The 24202-nt window shown below is 36.4% G+C and overlaps 1 protein-coding gene across 1 annotated transcript in view; it reads right to left on the bottom strand.

The window, feature by feature from the left end:
- Positions 1 to 24202, bottom strand: part of DACH2 (dachshund family transcription factor 2) — a 907788-nt gene that overhangs the window by 477242 nt on the left and 406344 nt on the right. The window contains exon 3 of the mRNA XM_073880945.1: positions 21712 to 21824. Within this exon, the coding sequence (XP_073737046.1) occupies positions 21712 to 21824 (113 nt within the window). The remainder of the gene's footprint in view (positions 1 to 21711; positions 21825 to 24202) is intronic.

The raw sequence follows: 24202 nt of genomic DNA, 5'->3' as shown, positions 1-24202 counted from the left end.
CTTAGTTTAAAAAGAGAAAGAATTTTGATAAAGTTATGGGGCTATATGAAATACAGTTTTAGGTCATTCTTGGATGGATCAACCATACAAAGGAAAGGGAGTACTTCTGAGTCTGGAAAGAAGGATAAGTGTAATCTAATGTATGATTTAGCTCAGGTAAGATATGGTCTGAGCATTATGGCAAGATGGCAAACCGTTGAGCAGTACAGTCCTCAACGCATATAGGCTTTTAATTTTTTTTGTTTCATTGTTATAGAAGAATATTAATGAAAGAGAAGATACATTGTCCCTTTCAAAATATTGTTAATTCCTTACCTATTAATTTATTGTCTTTCTATACCCAATACAGGTGATAAAATTCAGAAATAATTTTTCAATTTTCTATCCTGTGAACAGAAACACTGCATACAATACACACTTTTCCTAACTATACAAATATGAATGGCCAATTAACTTTTTTCCTCCCTCCCAAAACTCCATACACTGTAGCCTTACTGTGATGAAACTTAAACTTGGGGTACTTTTCTTTCCACCATCTTTGATTTCTACTTGTTTTCCAATAACTCCCCTACTCTTTCATGAGAAACTGCAAACAAGTGACTGAGACTTCAAATTAATAAATTAAAAATTAAAAATAATCAGGCTATAGGGAATCTACTAACAGATGGAACACTATACTAGAGTAATTTTAACAGTCTCAAGTTGACAGTCCATTTTTCTGGGTAGCAAGAATTCATGTAATAATTCCTAGGAGTCCACAAAGGATGGCAGTGGCTTTTTCAAGCAATCAAATTGCTAGAGATGTCATCATAGAAGTTCTTGTTTTTGTGTACATTTGACATGCCAGAGATATCATTTGCTTTATCTGACATCCTTGACCCTGCCATTCTGAAATCAAAAACCCTAAAATGGCATAGAATTAGTAACACCAAGGAGTTTGTAAGAGTCAAAGTGTAATTGGTTCTCAATAATTATTCATTAAATAATTGTTGAAAGAACTTGATACTCATAGCAAATTGACAGACATACTCGTACTATTCAAGTATTTTATTTTTATTTTAAAGAGAATATAATAATTATATATAATTAATATTCTGCTATACTAATTCAGAAGTTCCCATGTCAAAAGAGATTCTGTATTTATAATAAGTTTTTGCTCATCTTCATAAGTAGAGCAAACCAGAGGGAAGAGCATACACAAAGTCATGGATGTATGAAGGAGCATGGGGTATCTGATGAATAGAGAGAAGTTTAATGAAGTTATACAGTGCATGGTATTTGAGGAAGGACTTGTGGGAGGTGATGATAGAAAGTTATGCTGAAGCAGGTCAGAAAGTCTTTCCATTTTAAGGAATTTGAACTTTATTTTGCTGTCAGTGAAAAGGCATAGAAGAGTTTCAGGCAAGGGATAATAACAGATCTGTATTTTTGGAAGATCAGAACAGTGTTAGAAGAAGTCTGGTCTGTTGACTACAAGCAGGAATAATGCTGAAGTAATGTCCTTTTTGGATTTTAAACAAGGATGCAATTATGGAAACTGTGTTTTCTCTTCAGCTAATTTTTATGTTTAATTTTTGGAAAACCACAATATATCAGTAAAAGTTATATAAAATTTCAGTTAATGTTGATTGCAAATTACTAATATAAAATTAAAGTAAATTTGAATAATGCAAGTTATTAAAGGACTGTTCATTGTTGGTCAAATGAACAAAACTAATATATAGGGAAACACATGGTTTTAGTTGGAATTCCTCAAAAAACATACAAAAAAAGAGAATTTTATTTTACATACCCCTTTAGAAATGAACAATGTAAGCAATGTCATGTGAAGATAGACCTTTTTGTTGTTGTTGTTCTATCTCTAAAAGAACACCCAAGAATGACTTGTGGGAGACTGTGATCACTAACTCCAATAGATGTCACCTTCAAAAAAAAATGGGCCTATCATGAACACCCCTATGGTTTCTTAATTACTCCTTATGAATTTATCTCAATAAGTTCTAACAAGAGTTGAACTAGACTATAATTGGGACAAATAAATATTTAAACCAAAAAGCAATTTCTCTCTCTTCCTTTCAGCCCAAATTTTCAAGGATTACTCCTATTTTATCCCTTAATCTTCAAGATATTTATTTCATAGTCTATAAACAAATGGACAGGTTTTCAATTACTCAGTGCATGTCTTGAATGGTTTAATATACTTAGATTATATTCCCTTTTAAATTTTATCTATCTTGCTTGAAGAGTGCTATTCATTTATAACTTGCTTCATATGCAAGACTCTCCAGGCCCTTGGTCATTTTAATTATCTTTCTCAAAACACCCAACAGATATTCTGGTCCTAAAATATAATAAAATGTACATATAACAAACATCAGGCTGTGACACATGCTTTTTTTAAAAGGGAATAAGCATAGAAGTTATGAAAATGAAAAGTCCACTTCCACAAATCATACATTCTTCACTAAAATGCACACCAGAAAATGTTTAACTTGAAACTTCAGTTTTTACTTTGATAGTGTGATGGAATACCATGCATTTCTCAGAGTTTAAGGACAATATTCTTTGTCATTTATTAATCTATTTATCTAATTACTTTAATTAAGCTTTTAATCCAACTCACACTTTCACAATAAGGTGTAATATCTTATGAAATTTTCCTGGAAAAGTAGATTAGGTCTTTTATCCCTTGTGACCAAAGTATCTAAGCCCAAGGGGGTATGTTCTTTTCATAAAGCCCTTCCCATAAATGAATTCAAAGAAAACCATTGAAGTTGCTTTCTTTCCCCAGAAAAAAATCTACTTCAGCTTTCAAGTGTGATCTTTTTTTAAAGATTTTATTTATTCATTTAAGACAGAGAGATACAGAGAGAGAGCATGAGGAGGGGGAGAAGCAGAGGGAGAGGGAGAAGAAGGCTCCCCACTGAGCCAGGAGCCTGAGGCAGGGGTCAATCTCAGGGCCCTGGGATCATGACCTGAGCCGAAGGCAGACACTCAGCCATCTGAACCACCCCTCAAGTGCGATCCTTGATCAAAAAGCCAACTGTGTAAAACAACAAAATCATAAAAAGTACAGTTCCAACTTTCAGCTTGCAAATATTTATCTATTTCTACCTTAGGCTGACCGTAGAAAAAATTGTGAACTAGGAATTCATTTGGATCACTTTTCTACTTTCTTTATTATTGGTTGTCTCCTCTGCCCCTTTCGTTCCTCTTCACAATGTCAAGGTCCACAATGCTGCACAGAAACAAACCTTTAATCACCCCCAAAGGATGTGTCCTTCACCCTGGTGCTCAGCCTCCATTCTTCATTGACTATAAACATACACTTATGTAGACATGGATACCCATTTATATTAAGGTCACATGATTAAGCAAAGTATGACTTATTTTAATTCAAAGATTAACCTTTAAAGAGGGAACAGTATTTGGTGCAAATGCTTGAATTCAGGATTCAGAGATAGGTTGTTAAATAATGCATTTCTTTACATTCTAAGACCAACCACATCAAGTGATAGCAATGATATGGAACACCTGGAAATCTTATATACTATTGATGGGAATGTAAAAGGATAAAACAACTTTGTATAACAGTTTCAAAGTTTCTTATAAACTTAAACATACAGTTACAATACAACCAAGTAATCCCACTCCTATAGTTATTCTAGAAAAATGAAAATATATCCACAGGAAAAAATATGTATAAATGAAGGCTTAAAGCAGTGTTATTCATTATAGCCAAAAACTTGGAAACATATCAAATGTTTACAAGAGAGAAATATATGAATAAATTATGGTATATTTATACCATGGAATACTACTCAGCAATAAAAATGAAAGAAGTATTAATGCACACAATTCGGATTCTCAAAATAATTACACCAAGTAAAATAAATCAGACAAAAAATAATGCATATCCTAAGATTCTCTTCATATAAAACTTTAGAAAATACAAACTATAGTGACAGAAAGCAGATCAGTGGTTGCCTGGGAAGCAGACAGGGAAGGAAAGATCAGGTTCTAGGAAAGTTTAAGGAAATTAATAGGCTCACTATCTTGATTGTGGTGACGGTTTTGTGGCCATGCACATGTGTCAAAACATCAAATTGTACATTTAAATATATAAGTTTATTCTATGCCAGTTATGCCACAAGAGATTTTTTTTAATGTACCTTTAGCAAGAGACTTTCTCAGTCTTTTTCAAATATGATACACAGACAGCAATCCATAGTTGCATATGATGACCCTCTATCCATCACCTGATTATTACCAATTGCCCTTTTTCATCCAACGTTAGTCCTATATGATAAACTCCCCCTTCTTTCTTACTCTAACTTCAATTTATTAATATTCACTGCTGTCCTGTATGGCCCATTTAATTTAATTTAATTTAATTTAAATTTTTTAAAGATTTTATTTATTTATTTGACAGAGAGAGACACAGCGAGAGAGGGAACACAAGCAGGGGGAGTAGAAGAGGAAGAAGCAGGCTTCCGGCAGAGCAGGGAGCCCGATGCGGGGCTCGATCCCAGGAACCTGGGATCTTGACCTAAGCCAAAGGCAGATGCCCAAAGACTGAGACGCCCAGGTGCCCCTATATTTAATTTTATTACAGTGATTTAAGCAATTTCATTTATCTTCACATAAGGTGCAAGGGAGAAAGGGTCTTTTATATAATTAAAAAGAGTTTTTCTCTATTGGTCTTTGGGTTATACAAGTAACACTACTAAAAAAGAAAACATCATTACTTTTAATGATTCAGAGAAAAGAGAAAATTGAGTTAATGTAACTTACTGACCCCTTTTATGTTGTCATTTAAATTCAGAATGCTAATTTTTATTTCTAGTGATTATGTAAGAAGTACATTATATTATTTTCTAACCCACATTTATTTTACAGAAAGATTTTTAAAAAATTCTTACCTGGCACTTTCATGTGTACATTAAAAATGACTCAGTGAGAGAACCCAAGAGAGGAAAAGCATACACTAATAACATTTTTAAGCTCAATATTTTGGCACTGTCTACATTGACTCAGACATGTGTACAAATGTAGAGTAAAATTTTTGACATTTTGAGAATTCTCAAGATTTTGCCTATATTGAATATAAACAAAATGATTTGAAACCACGATCCAAAGTTTATACATTGCAAGAAGGGAAAGAAAGAGGTCACACAAAACATTTTCACCACCACCACCACTACAGTAACCAATCCCTACCTCCAGCTTTTGGTTGTTATTAAAGGCAGGATATCTTATGAACTATAGATTTTTTTTAACATTGAGGACTAGTTATCAAGGCTATGTTTTGTTACTCAGTTCTAGTCACAAATGAAGGTGATGCCTGTAGATTCTAAATCTTATTACCCTTTATTGCTTTAATAGAAAATGATAGGAAATTTATTTTTGTTTTGTAGGATTCCTTGAATGATTGATACTTAGTGTTTTCCTAACTATATGCTTTAGTTTAATGGGTTATTTCAATACAGCCATCCACTGCCTCCAATAAAATAAAGTAGTGAGAAGGCAGCTTATCATCTGTCAGGTATGTTGTACATTGGAAAAATTTATTGTACTATTAAAATGTACATTTTCTCCCCTGGGAAAAGCAAGTCAGCATAAAGGGCAGAAACTTGAAGGAGTAACAAATGAAGTAGGTGAAGAGTTGTGTATTTCATTTCATGTAAGTTCTGTGTGATGGGAAAAATGAGGTTGGGGGATGAGCTCTGGAGATGCAAATGTGTCTTTCTACAATCCACTAGATTTGGCTTGTGACTATATGATTCTTATAAGATTTCTTATTTGGGGATAGTTTAAGGATTGGCCAGTTGGAAAGCAGGGCACTGTGGAATATATCACTTATCACAATAACAGTGTGTAGTCATCAGTGATCCTCTCAACACAGAGGGAAGTTAGAACTGTAAATGTGAAACAACACTGCAGCCAGACTAGTGGTCTTTGGCAATATTTCTATTTCTCATTAACTTAATCATATTAATTTAATCCATATATATCAAAATAATTTACTAAAGAATCGTCACAAGGAACATTTTTTTTTACCTTTCTCTTTAGGAAAAGTAGGTTGCAACCATTCAGAAGATTGCTTTTATGCTCCATGGAAAGAAAAATTATAGCCACATCTAATTATACTAGCTACTCTACACTGTAAAATACTGTAAGAACAAAAAAAAAAAGGAAAGGAACACTTTAAAGTTTTATTTTATTGAAGTTATGTAGTCACCAACAGTTAATTACATGGATTGTTCTAGGATTTCCTACTTCTGAAACAACAAACATCTTATCTCTCATACTTTTTTAAATAATTTTATTGTTATGTTAATCACCATACATTACATCATTAGTTTTTGATGTAGTGTTCCATGATTCATTGTTTGTGCATAACACCCAGTGCTCCACGCAGAATGTGCCCTCTTTAATACCCATCACCAGGCTAACCCATCCCCCCACCCATTATCTCTCATACTTAAGTAGTTCTGATATAACCCTGAAGATTTCTAGCTTAAAATTTCAATACCAAGCTTTTTCATGAAAGATAGAGTTCAGGGTGTTTGTAAAATTATGGTATTAATGGTCCAGAGACCTGGGTTTTGAAATTAATGGTTAAGACTCTTAACTATAGAGAACAGACTGATGGTTACCAGAGGGGAGGTGGGTGGGTTACCAGAGGGGAGGTGGATATAAATAAGTGATGGGTTGGGTTGGGTTAAATAGGTGATGAGGAGTGAGGAGTGCCCTTGTGATGAGCATGGGATATCATATGAAAGTGTTGTATACTATACACTATATTGTACACCTGAAGCTAATATTACACTGTATATTAACTAGAATTTAAATTAAAACTTAAAAAATAAAATAAATATTGAAAACGGAAAAAAAGAAATTAATGGTCAAGAAACCTGGCTCCACACTTCACTGTCTCTGAGATTTGGGCCAAGTCTGTTAACTTACTGAAAACTCATTTTCTTCATCCATTAGTCAGAAATATTAATGCTAAGCTTACAGGATTGTTGAAAAGATCAAATAAAAAAATTGGAAAATCGTTCTTTTTAAACTTAAAGTTTAGCGACATGCATACACATAGAGACACCTTAAAGATGTAGAAGTACTTTATAAAAGCACTATATAGATTATCATCACCATCATCATCATTCTCATCACCATCACCATCATACCACCACCATCATCCTGCAAAGTTTGCTTAAATTCCAAGTTTTCTCCTTTACCTACATTGGAAATTTCAATGGGTTCTGCTCTGTGAGAGACTCATGCAGTACAAAAGTAATTGACAGGAGTCTAAAAACGTTGGGTACAATTTATGTTAAAATATTTATAACACATACAGAAAAAAAAAAAACCTTAACACAGAAATTGAGAGTTGGGAAAACAGATTCAGCTAAGAGAATGAATGGGGTTCTTATTAGCAAACTGATGTAGTTAAGTTTTTCATTTAGTAGAGAAACTAAAATTGCATATTAAGTCTAAATTCCACACTATATTAGAAAATAGCAGTAATTCAACTTCTGGCTCTTATTAGGACAATGGTCTTCCTGATCGCACAAGAAATAATGAAAATGTAATGACAGAAAAGCAGTTACCATTTGTGTGATATGAAGTATGCTTTACAATATTGCTCATTCAAAAACCCAAAGACAGTCATAGAAACAGACATGTTTTAAGTCAACCATCAAAAAGGCTTGTTTTTTTCCTAGGTTAATCTTTCCTGTTTATACTTACAAAAGAACAACCTAAGACCTCTCTGTCCTCCTTAAGACCACTTCTTAGCATCTAAACTGAGTGAGAATATGAAATGCATCATGAAAAAGAAGGGACGCTGATTCCAGCAATGTGATCAGGCTAATTGGCGTTATTATCATATCATGAAGTTGACATCACACTGCCAAGACTTGGCATGATTCTACTTATGGTTCTGCCAATTTTGAGTTTAGTATTGTAGCCACAATTATGGCATTGTATCTTCACTGGTTCATGGACTGGTATCTTCACCAGGGATTTGGAGGATGGATGAAATTCCTAAATATTCCTAAAAATATTTTGCCACAATAGAGCTAGAATAATAATAAAAAAAAAACAGCTGAAGAATCTGCTACCTTTTAAGAAATGAACACCACATGAATTTCATCTGAAGCATTATATTGCTTCCTTGTAAGCTGTCAGTTTAAATCTCTCTCAAGCCAAATTCTACATCTGTCTATTTGAAATGCTTCATAAGCTAAAGAAAGGGGAGCCATCATCTTTTGGGAAATCCAAAGGCACATAAAGCTAATCCATCCCTTCAGTGTGATCAGGAATTGTAGCACTTCCACAGAGCTGCAGAGAAAGATGGGGATAATATTTCCTCTTTTTTTCTCCTTATAGGCCAAAAGATTTTACAAAACAATACCAGAAAATGGGATTATTATGTATTAATATGCTATCAGTAATTAAGATATGAATTGAACAATAGGAACAGAGACAGACACGAAATGTTCAAAATATCAAGTAGTTCAATATATGAAGGCAAAACGCAGCCAAACTTCATCATTTTGTAAGAACTAAGGAGAAGGCTGGATGAAATTTGGGAAAAATCCGACTCACAAAATGAATTTTATGTATTTTAAGGTGTAATGTTCTCTCATATTGTTTGGTGCAGAATAAATTCTTAATAAATATATGTTAAATGAAAAGAAAGAATATATATATTCTTTCTATATATATATCATATGATATATATATATACACTATATCAGTAGAGATAGAGATAATCAGTAGAGATAGAGATAGATACTATATCTATCTATAGTTACATAGGTGTAATATCTAAATGGATATCAGGCAATATTTTGAAGAATAGATCCTATGGGTCTTATTTTAGTGAATAAAGACCTATCATCAATAATTAGTATCTTGATTATTTGTATAGAATCAGATCTTGCTAAAGTACTTTTTAGGTACCTAAGTAAATTTAAACCTCTCCAGTATTTTAACCCTACACCAATACACACAGTCATACCCATGTACATTTCTTTCTTGTTTATAGTTTTGCTTTGCTAAGGAAGATATTTTTATTAATATTAGAGACTTTAGCATAGCCACTGTCTGAATTATTTCAAATTCTGAATTAGTGGAGTTTGAATGAATCAGGTTCTGATATATAAAGATATACATGTCAAGCAATATGAATAATTTAAGAACTCTTCTTAAATAAATTAAAGGATAATGATGTAACCATCTCTAATCCTTTTCACTTGCATTTTTTGCTTGGAACTGCTGGGGGAAAATCAACTTAAATACAAAAATATTGTGCCAAAACATCACAATATCTGAAAAGAGACACACTGGTCATTTTATTTTTTGCCTTTAGACCCCATTTTTAAGTTATAAATGGAAAGAAATAATACAAACAAATGTAGAGAAGAGGCAAGATGGCAGAAGAGTAGGGGACCTCGTTTTATCTGGTCCCTTGAATTTACCTAGAAAATTATTAAATCATTCTGAATACCCAGGAATTCAACCTGAGATGTAAGAAAAGAATATCTGGAACTCTACACATAGAAAAGTGACCACTTTCTGCAAGGTAGGAGGTGTGGAGAAGTGAATCTGAGAGGATATATCAGAAGATAAATTATTGGGGGAGGGAACCTCAGTATGCCGGCTACTGGAAAGTGATATAGCCCCAGAGGGCAAAATCTGAACCCTTAGAAATCTGCTCCAGTGAGAGACATCCCTGCCTGAAAGGAGCTCAAGGAGTGAAAAGGGGCAGTAATCTAGGTGGGACACTGTGGTCTCATGATCCCTGGAGTCACAGAAATAACAGGGGTGCCTGAGCCGGTAGAGTTCCCAAGCATTGGAGCGCTTCTACTGGTTACCTTCAGTGAGCCTGGGAGGGGGCGCTAAGCTTAGTTTGCCATAAACCAGGAGCAACGGCTCTATTGGGTGACTGCTTTCCCATGGAGACCAGGCAAAGACAGGAACTCGGGGTCCCTTCACTTTCCCTGGGAGGGGTGGAGCAGGTGCATGCATGACCTGGCAACAGCTCGCAGGACAGGAATCCTGTAAAGGATGGTAGGGGGTGAACCTCCACCTCCCCCTGGAAGGGACAGAGTGGGTGCATGCATGATTCAGTGACTTCTCTCCATGCCAAAACCCTACAAATTGCAGTAACATGGGACCCTCTGCCTTCCCTCAGAAGGATCGATGTGGATGCAGAGTTTGGCACACACAAAAGTGATAATAAGATAATAGAGCCTTAAAATCCTGTGGAGCAATAACAAAAGATTCAATATTGTATCACTGAAGTCCTATAATAAGTGGAGACAGAGAATAGGGCTTAAAGAATATTCAAAGAAATAATGGCAAAAGCATCCCAAGTTTGGGGAAAAATTTAACATAAACCTACAAATTCAAGAAACTGAGTGAATTACAAGCAAGACTGATGCAAAGAAATCCACACCTAGGCATATCAAAATTAAACTTCTGAAGACTAAAGACAATGCAAAAAATCTTGAATGCTGCCAGAGAGAAATGATGCATTACGTATGGGAGAATACCAATTCAAATGACAGTGGATTTCTTATCTGAAACCTTGGAGACCAGAAGGCCAATATTTTTCACATATTGAAGAAGATAACTTTCAACCAATAATTCTATGTTTGGCAAAACTATCCTTCAGGGAATGAAGGAACAAACAGACATTTTCAGAAGAAAAAGAATTAAAATAATTTGTTGGTAGCTTGCCTACTCTAAAACAATGACTAAAGGAAGTTCTTCACACAAAAGGAAAATGATAGAAGAGGAATTTGAGGGCAGTAGGGAGGAAGAAATAACAACAGAAAATGCAGAAATATGCCTGTCTTGCTCCTCATGAATTTTCTATATTATATTTGATGATTGAAACAAAAGTAATAGTACCATCTGTCTGATACTTAAGACAATGGTACTTAAAACTGGGGAAGGTAAAGGCACATAAGCAGAAGGTTTCCGCACTTCATTAAAGGGGTAAGTTACTGATACCAGTACACTATGACAAGTCACATTATGTGTATTTGATAGCCAGAACGATCACTTCAAAAACTATATAAAAAATAATACACTAAAAAACACCTAAAATAAATCAAAATAGAAACCTAGAAATGTTCAGGTCACACAGGAAGAAAAGAAAAGAAAAAGAAACACAAGAATGCAAAACAGAAGAAATTGAAAATAATAAAATGACAGACATAAGCCCTAATATAGCAATAATTATCTTAGGTATAAGTATACCAAGTAAAATTTAGATATATTGGCAGGATGGGTAAAAGAAACACAGCCCAATTTTATGCTGTTTATAACATCTCACTTCAAATTCAGTAGCATAGGTAGACTGAAATGCAAAAGATAGGGAAAAATATACTATGCAAACGTTAATCATAAAATCCAAGAGTGAACAGCTGTGTTAACATCAGATAAAATACGGGGCGCCTGGGTGGCTCAGTCGTTAAGCGTCTGCCTTCAGCTCAGGTCATGATCCCAGGGTCCTGGGATCGAGCCCCGCATCAGGCTCCCTGCTCAGCTGGAAGCCTGCTTCACCCTCTCCCATTCCCCCTGCTTGTGTTCCCTCTCTCGCTGTCTCTCTCTCTGTCAAATAAATAAATAAAATCTTTAAAAAAAATCAGATAAAATAGACTTTATTTTTTCTGTCCAAATGTTTATTTACACTACTGAAACAAAATCAGACTGTTAAACTACTAGTTACTCATTACTTCTAAATACTGAAATGCTAGATCTTCTTGTTGGATAGACCCTTTAAGTGTGATATAGTGTCCCTCTACATCTCTTACTACAGTCTTTGGTTTAAAATCTAATTTGTCTGATAGGAGGAATGCTACCCCAGCTATTTTTGAGGTCAATAAGCATGGTAAATTTTTCTCCATCTCCTCACTTTCAATCTGGAAGTGTCTTTAGGTTCAGAATGAGTCTCTTGTAGACTCTTGTGGACCCTGCTTTTTTATACAATCTGATACCGTGTCTTTTTATTGGAACATTCAGCCCATTTACATATCCTGAAACTAACACTACACTATATGTTAACTAACTAGAATTTAAATAAAATCTTGATAGAAACTTAAAACACACACACACAGGGCGCCTGGGTGGCTCAGTTGGTTAAGCGACTGCCTTCGGCTCAGGTCATGATCCTGGAGTCCCAGGATCGAGTCCCACATCGGGCTCCCTGCTCAGCAGAGAGTCTGCTTCTCCCTCTGACCCTCTTCCCTCTCATGCTATCTCTCATTCTCTCTCTCTCAAATAAATAAATAAAATCTTTAAAACACACACACACACACACACACACAAACACACACACCCCAACACTTAGGTCTTGGTATATAATACAAACTTAATATATATTACAGATTTTCCTCAATAGATAAAGTACTAAAGTTTACTCAAGAGTACATTAACTTCAAAGCAGTCTTTAAATCCTTTTCTTCTTTCATCTACACATTCCCTCAAAATCAGAACTAATTATTTACATGGTACTATTTCTAGGCCTTATCAATGTATTTTGTAAGTTAAGAAATGGATTATCAGGGGGAGGAGCAAGACGGCAGAGGAGTAGGAGACCTAAATTTCTTCTGGTCCCAGGAATTCAGCTAGATAAGGATCAAACCATTCTGAACAATACGAACTGAACAGGAGATCAAAGAAATGAATAGCAGCAACTCTCTGAACAGAAAAGCGACCACTTTCTGGAAGGTAGGACGTGCGGAGAAGTGAATCATGAGGCGATATTCGACAAGATAGGTGGTGGGGGAGGGGGCCACCGTCAGCCCCTACTTGCAAGTGATAGAGCAGCAGAGCACAAAATCAAAACTTTTAAAAAAAGTTGGTTCTGCTGAGGAATGTCATTCCAGTGGCTAAGTGGGGGGTGGAAACCTCGCTGGGGCAGTGTGGTCTCAGGACCCTCAGGGTCACAGAAAGACCAGGGGTGCCTGACTGTGGCAGAGCTCCCAGGTATCAGAACAGGGAAGCCGGTAGCAGAGATGGAGCCGAGCAGTGGGCTCTCACCTCGGGGTTGCCATAAACCGTGATCCATAGCACAGTCGGGCCACTGCTCTACCAGCAGGGACTCAACAAGCAGCAGATACGGGGAGTCTCCCCTTCCTCCCCTGGAGGAGTGGTGGGGGAGTGCACTGCAGAAATCTGCTGAGTTTGAAGACTCCACACAGGGTCATGTGCAGAGATAGAAACACTCGGTCACAGGCCGGGTGAGCATGGAGTGCGGCCAGAGACTGGGGACATGGGAGTGATTGACTGCTTTTCTCCGGGGGCTCACTGAGCAGTGGGGCCCCAAGTTCTTGGCTCCGCTGGGGTGGAGATTGGGAAGCTGCCATTTTCACTTCCATCCTCCAAAGCTGTACAGAAAGCTTGCAGGGAACAAAAGCTCCCAAGAGCAAACCAGAGCAGATTACTTAGCCCAGCCCTGGCAAGGGTGGGGCAATTCCGCGTCTGGCAAAGACATTTGAGAACCATGGCAACAGGCCCCTCCCTGAGAATATTAGCAAGAACAAGCAGCCAAGACCAAGTTTACCGATCAATGAGAACGGCAGAACACCAGCACTAGGGGAACACAGCACATAGAATTCATGGCTTTTTTCCCCCAATAGTCTTTAGTCTTTCAAGGTTAATTTTTTTAATTTTCTTTTTTTCTTTTTCTTTTTTTTTAATTTTTCTTTTTCCCATTTTCAACTAACATCTTATCAATCCCTTTTTTAAAAAATCTTTTTTATTATTCATTTTTAGAGTCATATTATCTCTTCATAGTAGTTAACTTTATTTTTGGTATATTTATATATAAGTTGTTCTTTCTTTAAAATTTTGGGTCACAGTTTCTTCTAACAGACCAAAATATACCCTAAATCTCTCGTGTATGGCTTTGCTCTAGTCTTCTGCCTGATCACATTCTCACCTTTAAAAAAAAAAATCCCCTTCTTTCTTTTTTACCAACTTCTTATCTTATCAATTCCTTTTATAAAACCCTTTACAATTTTCATCTTTACACTCATATTCCATCCCTTCATCGTATTTACCGTTATTTTTGTACATATATAAGCTTTTCTTTCTTTAAAATTTTGGGAGGCACTTTTTTTTAAAGAACAAAATATGCCCAAAACCTAGTGTGTGGTACTGATCTATGCAGCAGCCTGATCATATTTGATCATATTCTGTCTTTTGTTTGTTTTTACCTTTTTCGTTTTCTTTTTCTTTCTTTCCCTTTCTTTTCCCCTGGCTTCAGGTCTCTTCTGATTGGTTTAGTGTGTATTTTTCTGTGGTCGTTGATACCCTGCTACCATTTTGTTCACTCATTCATCTATTCTCCTCTAGACAAAATTACAAGATGGAAAAAATCAATTCCAAAAAAAAGAACAAGAGGCAATACCGACTACCAGAGACCTAATCAAATATGGACATTAGTAAGATGTCGGAACTAGAGTTCAGAATGACGATTTTAAAGATACTAGCTGGGATGGAAAAAAGCATGGAAGATATTAGAGAAAATCTGGAGAAATAAAAGAACTAAAATCTAACTCTGTCAAAATCAAAAAGACTATTAATGAGTTGCAATCAAAAATGGAGGCTCAAACTGCTAGGATAAATGAGGCAGAAGAGAGAATTAGTGATATAGAAGACCAAATGATGGAAAATAAAGAAGCTGAGAAAAAGAGAGGTAAACAACTACTGGATCATGAGGGCAGAATTCGAGAGATAAGAGATACCATAAGATGAAACAACATTAGAATAATTGGGATCCCAGAAGAAGAAAGAGAGAGAGGGGCAGGAGGCATACCGGAGCAAATTATAGCAGAGAACTTCCTTAATTTCAGGAAGGAAACAGGCATCAAAATCCAGGAGGTGCAGAGACCAACCTCAAGATCAATAAGAAACAGGTCAACACCCCAACATCTAGTAGTAAAACTTACAAGTCTCAGAGACAAAGAGAAAATCCTGAAAACGGCTCCAGATAAGAGATCTGTAACCCAAAATGGTAGAAACATCCAAAGAGACCTGAGAGGCCAGAAAGGACTGTCATGATATATTCAGAGAACTAAATGAGAAAAATATACAGCCAAGAATACTATATTAAGTTAGACTGTCATTGAAAATAGAGGGAGAGAGAAAAAGCTTCCAGGACAAATAAAAAACAAAAGGAATTTGCAAACACGAAACCAGTCCTACAAGAAATATTGAAAGGGGTCCTCTGGGCAAAGAGAGAGCCTAAAAGTAACATAGACCAGAAAGGAACACAGACAATACACAGTAACATTAAACTTACAGGCAATACAATGGCACTAAATTCATAACTTTCCATAGTTACCCTGAGTGTAAGGGACTAAATGCCCCAATCAAAAGACACAGGCTATCAGATTGGATAAAAAAACAAGACCCATTGGGCGCCTGGGTGGCTCAGTTGGTTAAGCGACTGCCTTCGGCTCAGGTCATGATCCTGGAGTCCCGGGATCGAGTACCACATCGGGCTCCCTGCTCAGCAGGGAGTCTACTTCTCCCTCTGACCCTCCCCCCTCTCATGCTCTCTATCTCTCATTCTCTCTCTCTCGAATAAATAAATAAAATCTTAAAAAAAAACAAGACCCATCGATATGTTGTCTGCAAGAGACACATTTTAGACCCAAAGACACCCCCAGATTGAGAGTGAAGGGGCGGAAAACAATTTACCATGCTAATGGACGCCAAAATAAAGCTAGAGTGGCAATCCTTATAACAGACAAATTAGATTTTAAAACAAAGGCTATAGTAAGAGTTGAGGAAGGACATCAAATCATACTAAAAGGGTCTATCCAAAAAGAAGATCTAACAATTGTAAATATCTATGCCCCTAATATGGGAGCAGCCAATTATATAAGCCAATTAATAACAAAAGCAAAGAAACACATCAACAATAATACAATAATAGTGGGGGACATTAACGCCCTCCTCACTGAAACGGACAGATCATCTAAGCAAAAAATCAACAAGGAAATAAAGACTTTAAATGACACAATGGACCAAATGGACTTCACGGATATATTAGGAATATTCCATTCAAAAGCAACAGAATACACATTCTTCTCTAGTGCACATGGAACATTCTCCAGAATAGATGACATCCTAGATCACAAATCAGGTCTCAACTGGTACCAAAAGACTGGGATCATTCCCTGCATATTTTCAGACCACAATGTTTGAAACTGGAACTCAATCACAAGAGGAAAGTCGAAAAGAACTCAAAGACATGGAGGCTAAAGAACATCCTACTAAAGAATGAATGGGTCAACAAGGAAATTAAAGAAGAATTAAAAAAATTCATGGAAGAAAAATGAAAATTAAAACACAACTGTTCACATTCTTTGGGATGCAGCAAAGGCAGTCCTAAGAGGAAAGATTATAGTAATACAAGCCTTTCTCAAGAAACAAGAAAGGTCTCAAATACACAACCTAACCCTACACCTAAAGGAGCTGGAGAAAGAAGAGCAAATAAAGCCTAAACCCAGCAGGAGAATAGAAATAATAAAGAACAGAGCAGAAATCAATGAAATAGAAGCCAAAAGAACAGTAGAACAGATCAACGAAAGTAGGAGCTGGTTCTTTGAAAGAATTAACAAGATTGATAAACCCCTGGCCAGACTTATCAAAAAGAAAAGAGAGAGGACCCAAATAAAGAAAATCATGAATGAAAGAGGAGAGGTCACAACCAACACCAAAGAATTATGAGCAAATATATGCCAGCAAATTAGATAATCTGGAAGAAATGGATGCATTCCTAGAGATGTATAAACTACCAAAACTGAAGCAGGAAGAAATAGAAAACCTGAGCAGACATATAACCACTAAGGAAATTGAAGCAGTCATCAAAAATCTCCCAACAAAAAAGAGCCCAGGGCCAGATGGTTTCTGAGGGGAATTCAACCAAACATCTAAGAAGAATTAATACCCATTCTTCTGAAACTGTTCCAAAAAATAGAAATGGAAGGATAACTTCCAAACTCGTTTTATGAGGCCAGCATTACCTTGATCCCAAAACCAGACAAAGACCCCATCAAAAAGGAGAATTACAGTCCAATATCTTTTTTTTTTAGGATTTTATTTATTTATTTGACAGAGACACAGCGAGAGAGGGAACACATGCAGGGGGAGTGGGAGAGGGAGAAGCAGCCTCCCCGCAGAGCAGGGAGCCCGATGCGTGGCTCGATCCCAGGACCCTGGGATCATGACCTGAACCAAATGCAGATGCTTAACGACTGAGCCACTCAGGCGACCCTACAGATCAATATCCTTGATGAACATGGATGCAAAAATTATCAGCAAAATACTAGCCAATAGGATCCAACAGTACATTAAAAGATTATTCACCACGACCATGTGGGATTTATCCCTGGGCTGCAAGTTGGTTCAACATCCACAAATCAATCAATGTGATACAATACATTAATAAAAGAAAGAACAAGAACCATATGATCTTCTCAATAGATGCAGAAAAAGCATTTGACAAAGTACAGCATCCTTTCTTGATCAAAATTCTTCAGAGTACAGGGATAGAGGGTACATACCCCAATATCATAAAAACCATCTATGAAATACCCACAGCGAATATCATTCTCAATTGGGAAAAACTGAGAGCTTTCCCCCTAACATCAGGAACACGGCAGGGATGTCCACTATCACCATGCTATTCAACATAGTATTAGAAGACCTAGCCACCACAATCAGAAAACAGAAAGAAATAAAAGTCATACAAATCGGCAAAGAAGTCAAATTCTCACTCTTTGCAGATGATATGATACTTTATGTGGAAAACCCAAAAGACTCCACCCCCAAACTGCTCGAACTCATACAGGAATTCAGTAAGTGTCAGGATATAAAATCAATGCACAGAAATCAGTGGCATTCATATACACCAACAACAAGACAGAAGGAAGAGAAATTAAGAATCAATCCCATTTACAATTGCACCCAAAACCATAAGATACCTAGGAATAAATCTAACCAAAGAGGCAAAGAATCTCTACTCAGAAAACTATAAAATTCTCATGAAAGAAATTGAGGAAGACACAAAGAAATGGAAAAATGTTTCATGCTCATGGATTGGAAGAACAAATATTGTGAAGATGTCAATGCTACCTAGAGCAATCTACACATTCAAAGCAATCCTTATCAAAATACCATCCACTTTTTTCAAAGAAATGGAACAAATAATTTTAAAATTTGTATGGAACCAGAAAAGACCCCGAATAGCCAGAGGAATGTTGAAAAAGAAAAGCAAAGCTGGGGGCATCACAATTCCAGACTTTAAGCTCTATTACAAAGCTGTCATCATCAAGACAGTATGGTACTGGCACAAAAACAGACACATAGATCAATGGAACAGAATAGAGAGCCCAGAAATGGACCCTCAACTCTCTGGTCAATTAATCTTTGACAAAGCAGGAAAGAATGTCCAATGGAAAAAAAGACAGTCTCTTCAACAAATGGTGTTGGGAAAATTGGGCAGCCACATGCAGAAGAATGAAACTGGACCATTTCCTTACACCACACACAAAAATAGATTCAAAATGTTTGAAAGACTTAATGTGAGACAAGATTCCATTAAAATCCTCAAGGAGAACACAGGCAGCAACCTCTTCGACCTCAGTCGCAGCAAATTTTCCTAGAAACATCGCCAAAGGCAAGGGAAGCTAGGGCAAAAATGAACTATTGGGACTTCATCAAGATAAAAAGTTTTTGCACAGCAAAAGAAACAGTCAACAAAACCAAGACAAACAACAGAATGGGAGAAGATATTTACAAGTGACATATCAGATAAAGGGCTAGTGTCCAAGATCTATAAAGAACTTATCAAACTCAACACCCAAAGAAAAAATGATCCAATCAAGAAATGGGCAGAAGGCATGAACAGAAATTTTTCCAATGAAGACCTCCAAATGCCCAACAAACACATGAAAAAGTTTCAACAACGCTCGGCATCAGGGAAATCCAAAGAAAACCTGAATGAGATACCACCTCACACCAGTCAGAATGGCTAAAATTAGCAAGTCAGGAAATGACAGATGTTGGCAGGGATGCGGAGAAAGAGGAACCCTCCTATATTATTGGTGGGAATGCAAGCTGGTGCAGCCACTCTGGAAAACAATATGGAGGGTCCTCAAAAAGTTGAAAATAGAACTACCGCATGACCCAGCAATTGCACTACTGGGTATTTACCCCAAAGATACAAATGTAGGGATCCAAAGGCATACCTGCACTCCAATGTTTATAGCAGCAATGTCCACAATAGCCAAACTATGGAAAGAGCCAAGATGTCCATCGACAGATGAATGGATAAAGAAGTTGTGGTATATATATATACAATGAAATATTATGCATCCATTAAAAGGAATGAGATCTTGCCATTTGCAATGACGTGGATAGAACTGGAGGGTATTATGCTGAGCAAAATAAGTCAATCAGAGAAAGACATGTATCATATGGTCTCACTGATATGAGGAATTCTTAATCTCAGGAAAGAATCTGAGGGTTGCTGGAGTGGTGGGGGTTGAGAAGGATGGGGTGGTTTGGATGATATACACTGGGGAGGGTGGGTGCTATGGTGAGGGCTGTGAATTGTGTAAGACTGTTGAATCACAGACCTGTATCTCTGAAACAATTAGTACCTAATATGTTAAAAAAAAACAAAAAGAAGAAGATAGCAGGAAGGGAAAAATGAAGGGGGGAATCAGAGGGGGAGGCGAACCATGAAAGACTACGGACTCTGAGAAACAAACTGAGCATTCTAGAGGGGAGAGTGGTGAGGGGATGGGTTAGCCTGGTGATGAGTATTAAAGAGGGCACGTACTGAATGGAGCACTGGGTGTTATATGCAAATAATGAATCATGGAACCCTACATCAAAAAAAAAAAAGAAATAGATTATCATCTATTGAGTACGAAGATATTTTTCCAGCACTATTATCCCCTCAATATTCTTTTATATGTACAGGACTAATTTATTCTTGTATCAGAATTTGCTTATAGATACTTAGTCTAAAAAATCATTTTTCCAACCCCCAGAGCCTTAACAGTGGTTCTTTTTACCTACAGCAGGGTTTTTTATTTTTATTTTTTAAAGATTCTTGTATTTATTTGTTTGAAATAGTGAAAAAGAGAAAGAGAGAGAGAGCATAAACAGGTGGAGGGCCAGAGGGAGAGGGAGAAGAACACTCCCTGATGTGGGGCTTAATCCCAGGACCCCAAGATCATGACATGAGCGGAAGGCAGATCCTTAACTGACTGAGCCACCCAGGCACCCGATACAGCATTTTTTTTTTAATTTAAACATGTGAACTAGGATACATAAAATTCTGAAGCAAAATGAGGAATCTGGAAATACTTCCCCAATTCCATGTCAGGAGGTAAGGAAAGTCCTTGAAAGACACTTTGTAAACCTGTTCTATAGGGGAAATCCCAAGTTTTGAAACTTGATAAAAAACTAGCTTCACAAGTTGGTTTTCCCCACCCTTTCTATACTAAACCTATTGCCTATGAGTCTCCCACCTCAAACATCTGCTCTAGGTCTTCAACTTAATTGGTATTCCCCCTAACACACTAGGCTCTTTCTCATTAGTGTTTATCTTTCTGTAGTCCTCTCTGCCTAGAATGTTTTTCACTGATTCTTCTCCTGTCTGACATTCAGTCTACAAAACATAGCTCCAAAGTTTCCATCTTTCTGTGTATTACCCAACTTACCAAATTGACTTAGTTGCTCCCATCTCTGTGATCTTATAGCACCTGGTATGTACTTTTATTATAGTCTGTATCACACTTTAGAGCAATTATTAGTTTGCATGTCCTTCTCTCTAGTTCTACTGTTGACAAGGACTGCTACTCATATAATTTTTCATTACCTTAGACAAAATACCCCAATACAGCAGGTGCTTTATAAAATTTTATATGACTAAAGCTATAAAAATCTCACTGTCATTAAATTCATTTTCATTTTCTACCATATAATAACTTTAATATTTTTTAAAGTTTCAGTTAGAGAAATATTAAGCTTATTTTTAAGTGTTTCATGCACTTTTAAGTTCTTTTATAGTGAATAAAAAGTTCAATGCTAAAGTATGAAACTGGTATTTTTAAGGGAGCACTGCTTATCATGGTGTTGATAAACACTGAATTATTTAAGACAATGACCATTTGGATGTTCTTCTTTTGTAATCATAAGGCTTCTCTACTGAGGATACATCTTCTTTCTACTTTTTAACCTAGTTAAAACTGGACAAGATACACAGATGCTCAAAACCCTTAAAAACAAAGAAAACTATATATTATTGAGACATATAAGTGAGCAGATGTGCTGCATTCTACAGAAGGCTTTGAGACAAGGCTGGTTTGGCTAGTGCCCCTCATCACTGCCCCCAGCACACAAAAATATACATACAATAAGGCCTTGAAAGGAATTTCCTACGAGGAAATGACAATTTTTTTTAAAGAGTCAGGTCCATTTTATTTGAGTCACTAGAATAACAAAACTGTTTTCTTGAATACTTTAAAAATTCAATAATGTAACCTCTAGTACAGCTTGAAAAGCTCTGAAGGACAAGACAGTTAGATGAATATTAGTTTATTTCTAATTCTGGGCAGCATGAACAGACAAGGCTGATCATCAGATGGATTTTATTACCTGTTGGAGTGATAAGTCCTGGTGATAAAAGGCCGGGGACTGAATGGGGCAGAAGGTGAGCATTGTCCTGCAACACTCCCAAAGAACGCTTAGGAGGCCTGCCAGGCCTGGAACTGTTGAAAAACAGACAAAAACAAAGATCAGGTTAAAAAAAATGTACTCTTTTTGGAAATACCATCACTTGCTATATTTGTCTCCTCAATCTTTTTTAATTACCAAGAGTGATAGAATTTTATTTTAAAGACTATTTTCATTGATTACCAAAAGACCAATACTTTTCTTTCTACTCAATTTCCCAACATAGTTATGGCAAAAATTAAAACTATAAAAGACTAATTTTTAGTTTAGATTACATTTTCAAGGCAGCATTTTGCAATACAGCTTACTTGTTGTGAGAAACCCAAAGTTACCTCCTGTTTAAAGCTACATTTGATCCCAAGTATTATTAGTACATGCTACTGAGACCTGAGATAGTGACTCACAGAATTCAGATTGTATAGAATGTGAAGTGATTAAGTCTCTGCACAGAGAGATAAAGGGGTAAAGAGCTAAGAGATGGGGAATATGATGTGATTTTCTTTTTAGCATTTCCACAGATGCCGGGAGACCACCAGGAACAAAGGACCCTCACTCTCAGTAGATTTTTTAAATCTACCTATTATTTAAACCAGGCTATATAACCAGTAGTGCACTCTCTTGGAGTGGCTGTACTAACAAAACCTGCCACTTTTGCTATCTAGGCTGTCTTTTCTCACAGATATATTAGTGTTTTTAACTGATGAGTTGAGGCTAAATTCATAGCATTAACCTGATCTATTCCATTTGCACATTCTTCACCTTAGTGTGAGCAGTTCAGGAATTGCAGTTGCAAAAGTTAATCCATAAAGTAATAAAATAGAAAGTCAGTATCTGGCTTCCATGACTCTAATACAGTCAGTGTACTGATTACATCATTTGGAAGCTGTCACAAAATGAAGAGATTTTTAGGGCGCCTGGGTGGTTCAGTCAGTTGAGCGGCTGTCTTCGGCTCAGGTCATGATCCCAGGGTCCTGGGATTGAGCCCCGCATAGGGGTCCCTGCTCAGCGGAGAGCCTGCTTCTCCCTCTCCCTCTGTCTGCCGCTCTGCCTACTTGTGCTCTCTCTCTCACTGTTAAATAAATAAATAAATAAAAATCTTTAATAAAAAAATGAAGAGATTTTTAAGTCATTGAACATTAGGATCAAGTTATTCTCAAGTCATCCAATATATCCCAAATATTAGTTTCTAATGTTGCCTAAGATATTTCTATTGGTTTTCAGTAAAAATGCAGTTTAAAAGTTGAATAATAGGGCTTTTGACAAAATACTGAAACTATATTAAATAGTCCAAGCCACAAAAATGTATGAGGTTCAGATAGAAAACATTTCCAAAAATGACTTTTGGTTCACAAAAAAAAGTTTAAGTTAAACCTTATTCTATCAATTTTGCAGTAGCAAAGTGCTCCATCAATGTAAGACAAACTCAGCTTTTTAAATGAAGACAACTCCTAGCAACCTCACACAGGGGTACCATTGCCCATTTTATTTTTCATACACTGTGCTGGTGTTATTTACTTTCATTGTACATCAATATTGTATATCAATTTAGCATGAGAGATTCTGCTTTTCTCATTAAATGTTTCAATTTTATAAACTGACTCTCCCCTCCTTTCTACTCGATTCTGAGCCATAACTTATTTTATTTAACTCAGTATTGTTATCCTGTTTGCCTTTACCTTGTTTTATGGCTTCCTCTTTTAAGGAAGTGATAAGAGAAGAGCTATATACTTCAAATGTCAAGGATCCCAAGATCACTGAACAATGTTCATCACTGTATATCCAGTCTTTAGAAGTTGAATAAGCTTCACCAAATCTGTACATTCTAAGTGCTTCTTTGTCTTTTCATTAGTCAGAATACAAGGCTACTAACTTTATTCAAGTCTACCCTATTACTTTGTACTTTTCCAATGTAAACATTTCAGTGTTGTCTTCATGCTCACCATCACTTTCAGACTGCCCCCAGAATTAAGCAGTCTGATGTTCCTTCTATTTCCATATAATGAGCCAGTGCACTTTGAAACCTTTAAGGTTTAACTAGATTTGTTCCAAATTTCTTGGTCAATCTCACAATTTGAAGTAGCTCTTTTCCAATGAGCTGACTCACATTTGAGAGTCATTAGAGGTTTCTCAGGTGGTTCTACCTTAAATTCCAAGATTTGAAAAAAAATTGGTAAAATTTCCCACCATCATATCTATTTTGGGGAATTCATGGCTTATGTTATAAATGGCTTGGTAGTATTTACTACATATGTTATAAACCAAGAGGACCATATTCTCAATCCTAACATTTTTTTCAGTTGGTTGGTTGAAATCATACGTTGGTATGATTGAGTCTCCCCAATAAGAATGTACACTCTATGAAGGCTGTATATATCGCTGATATTGTCACTGCATCCTGAGCAATTCTCATGGT

This window comes from Callorhinus ursinus, unplaced genomic scaffold (assembly GCF_003265705.2).
Source record: "Callorhinus ursinus isolate GAN/ISIS: 27379988/994484 unplaced genomic scaffold, GSC_fseal_2.0 scaffold40, whole genome shotgun sequence".
Lineage (NCBI taxonomy): Eukaryota > Metazoa > Chordata > Mammalia > Carnivora > Otariidae > Callorhinus > Callorhinus ursinus.
This window is presented reverse-complemented; position numbering and strand designations above follow the sequence as displayed.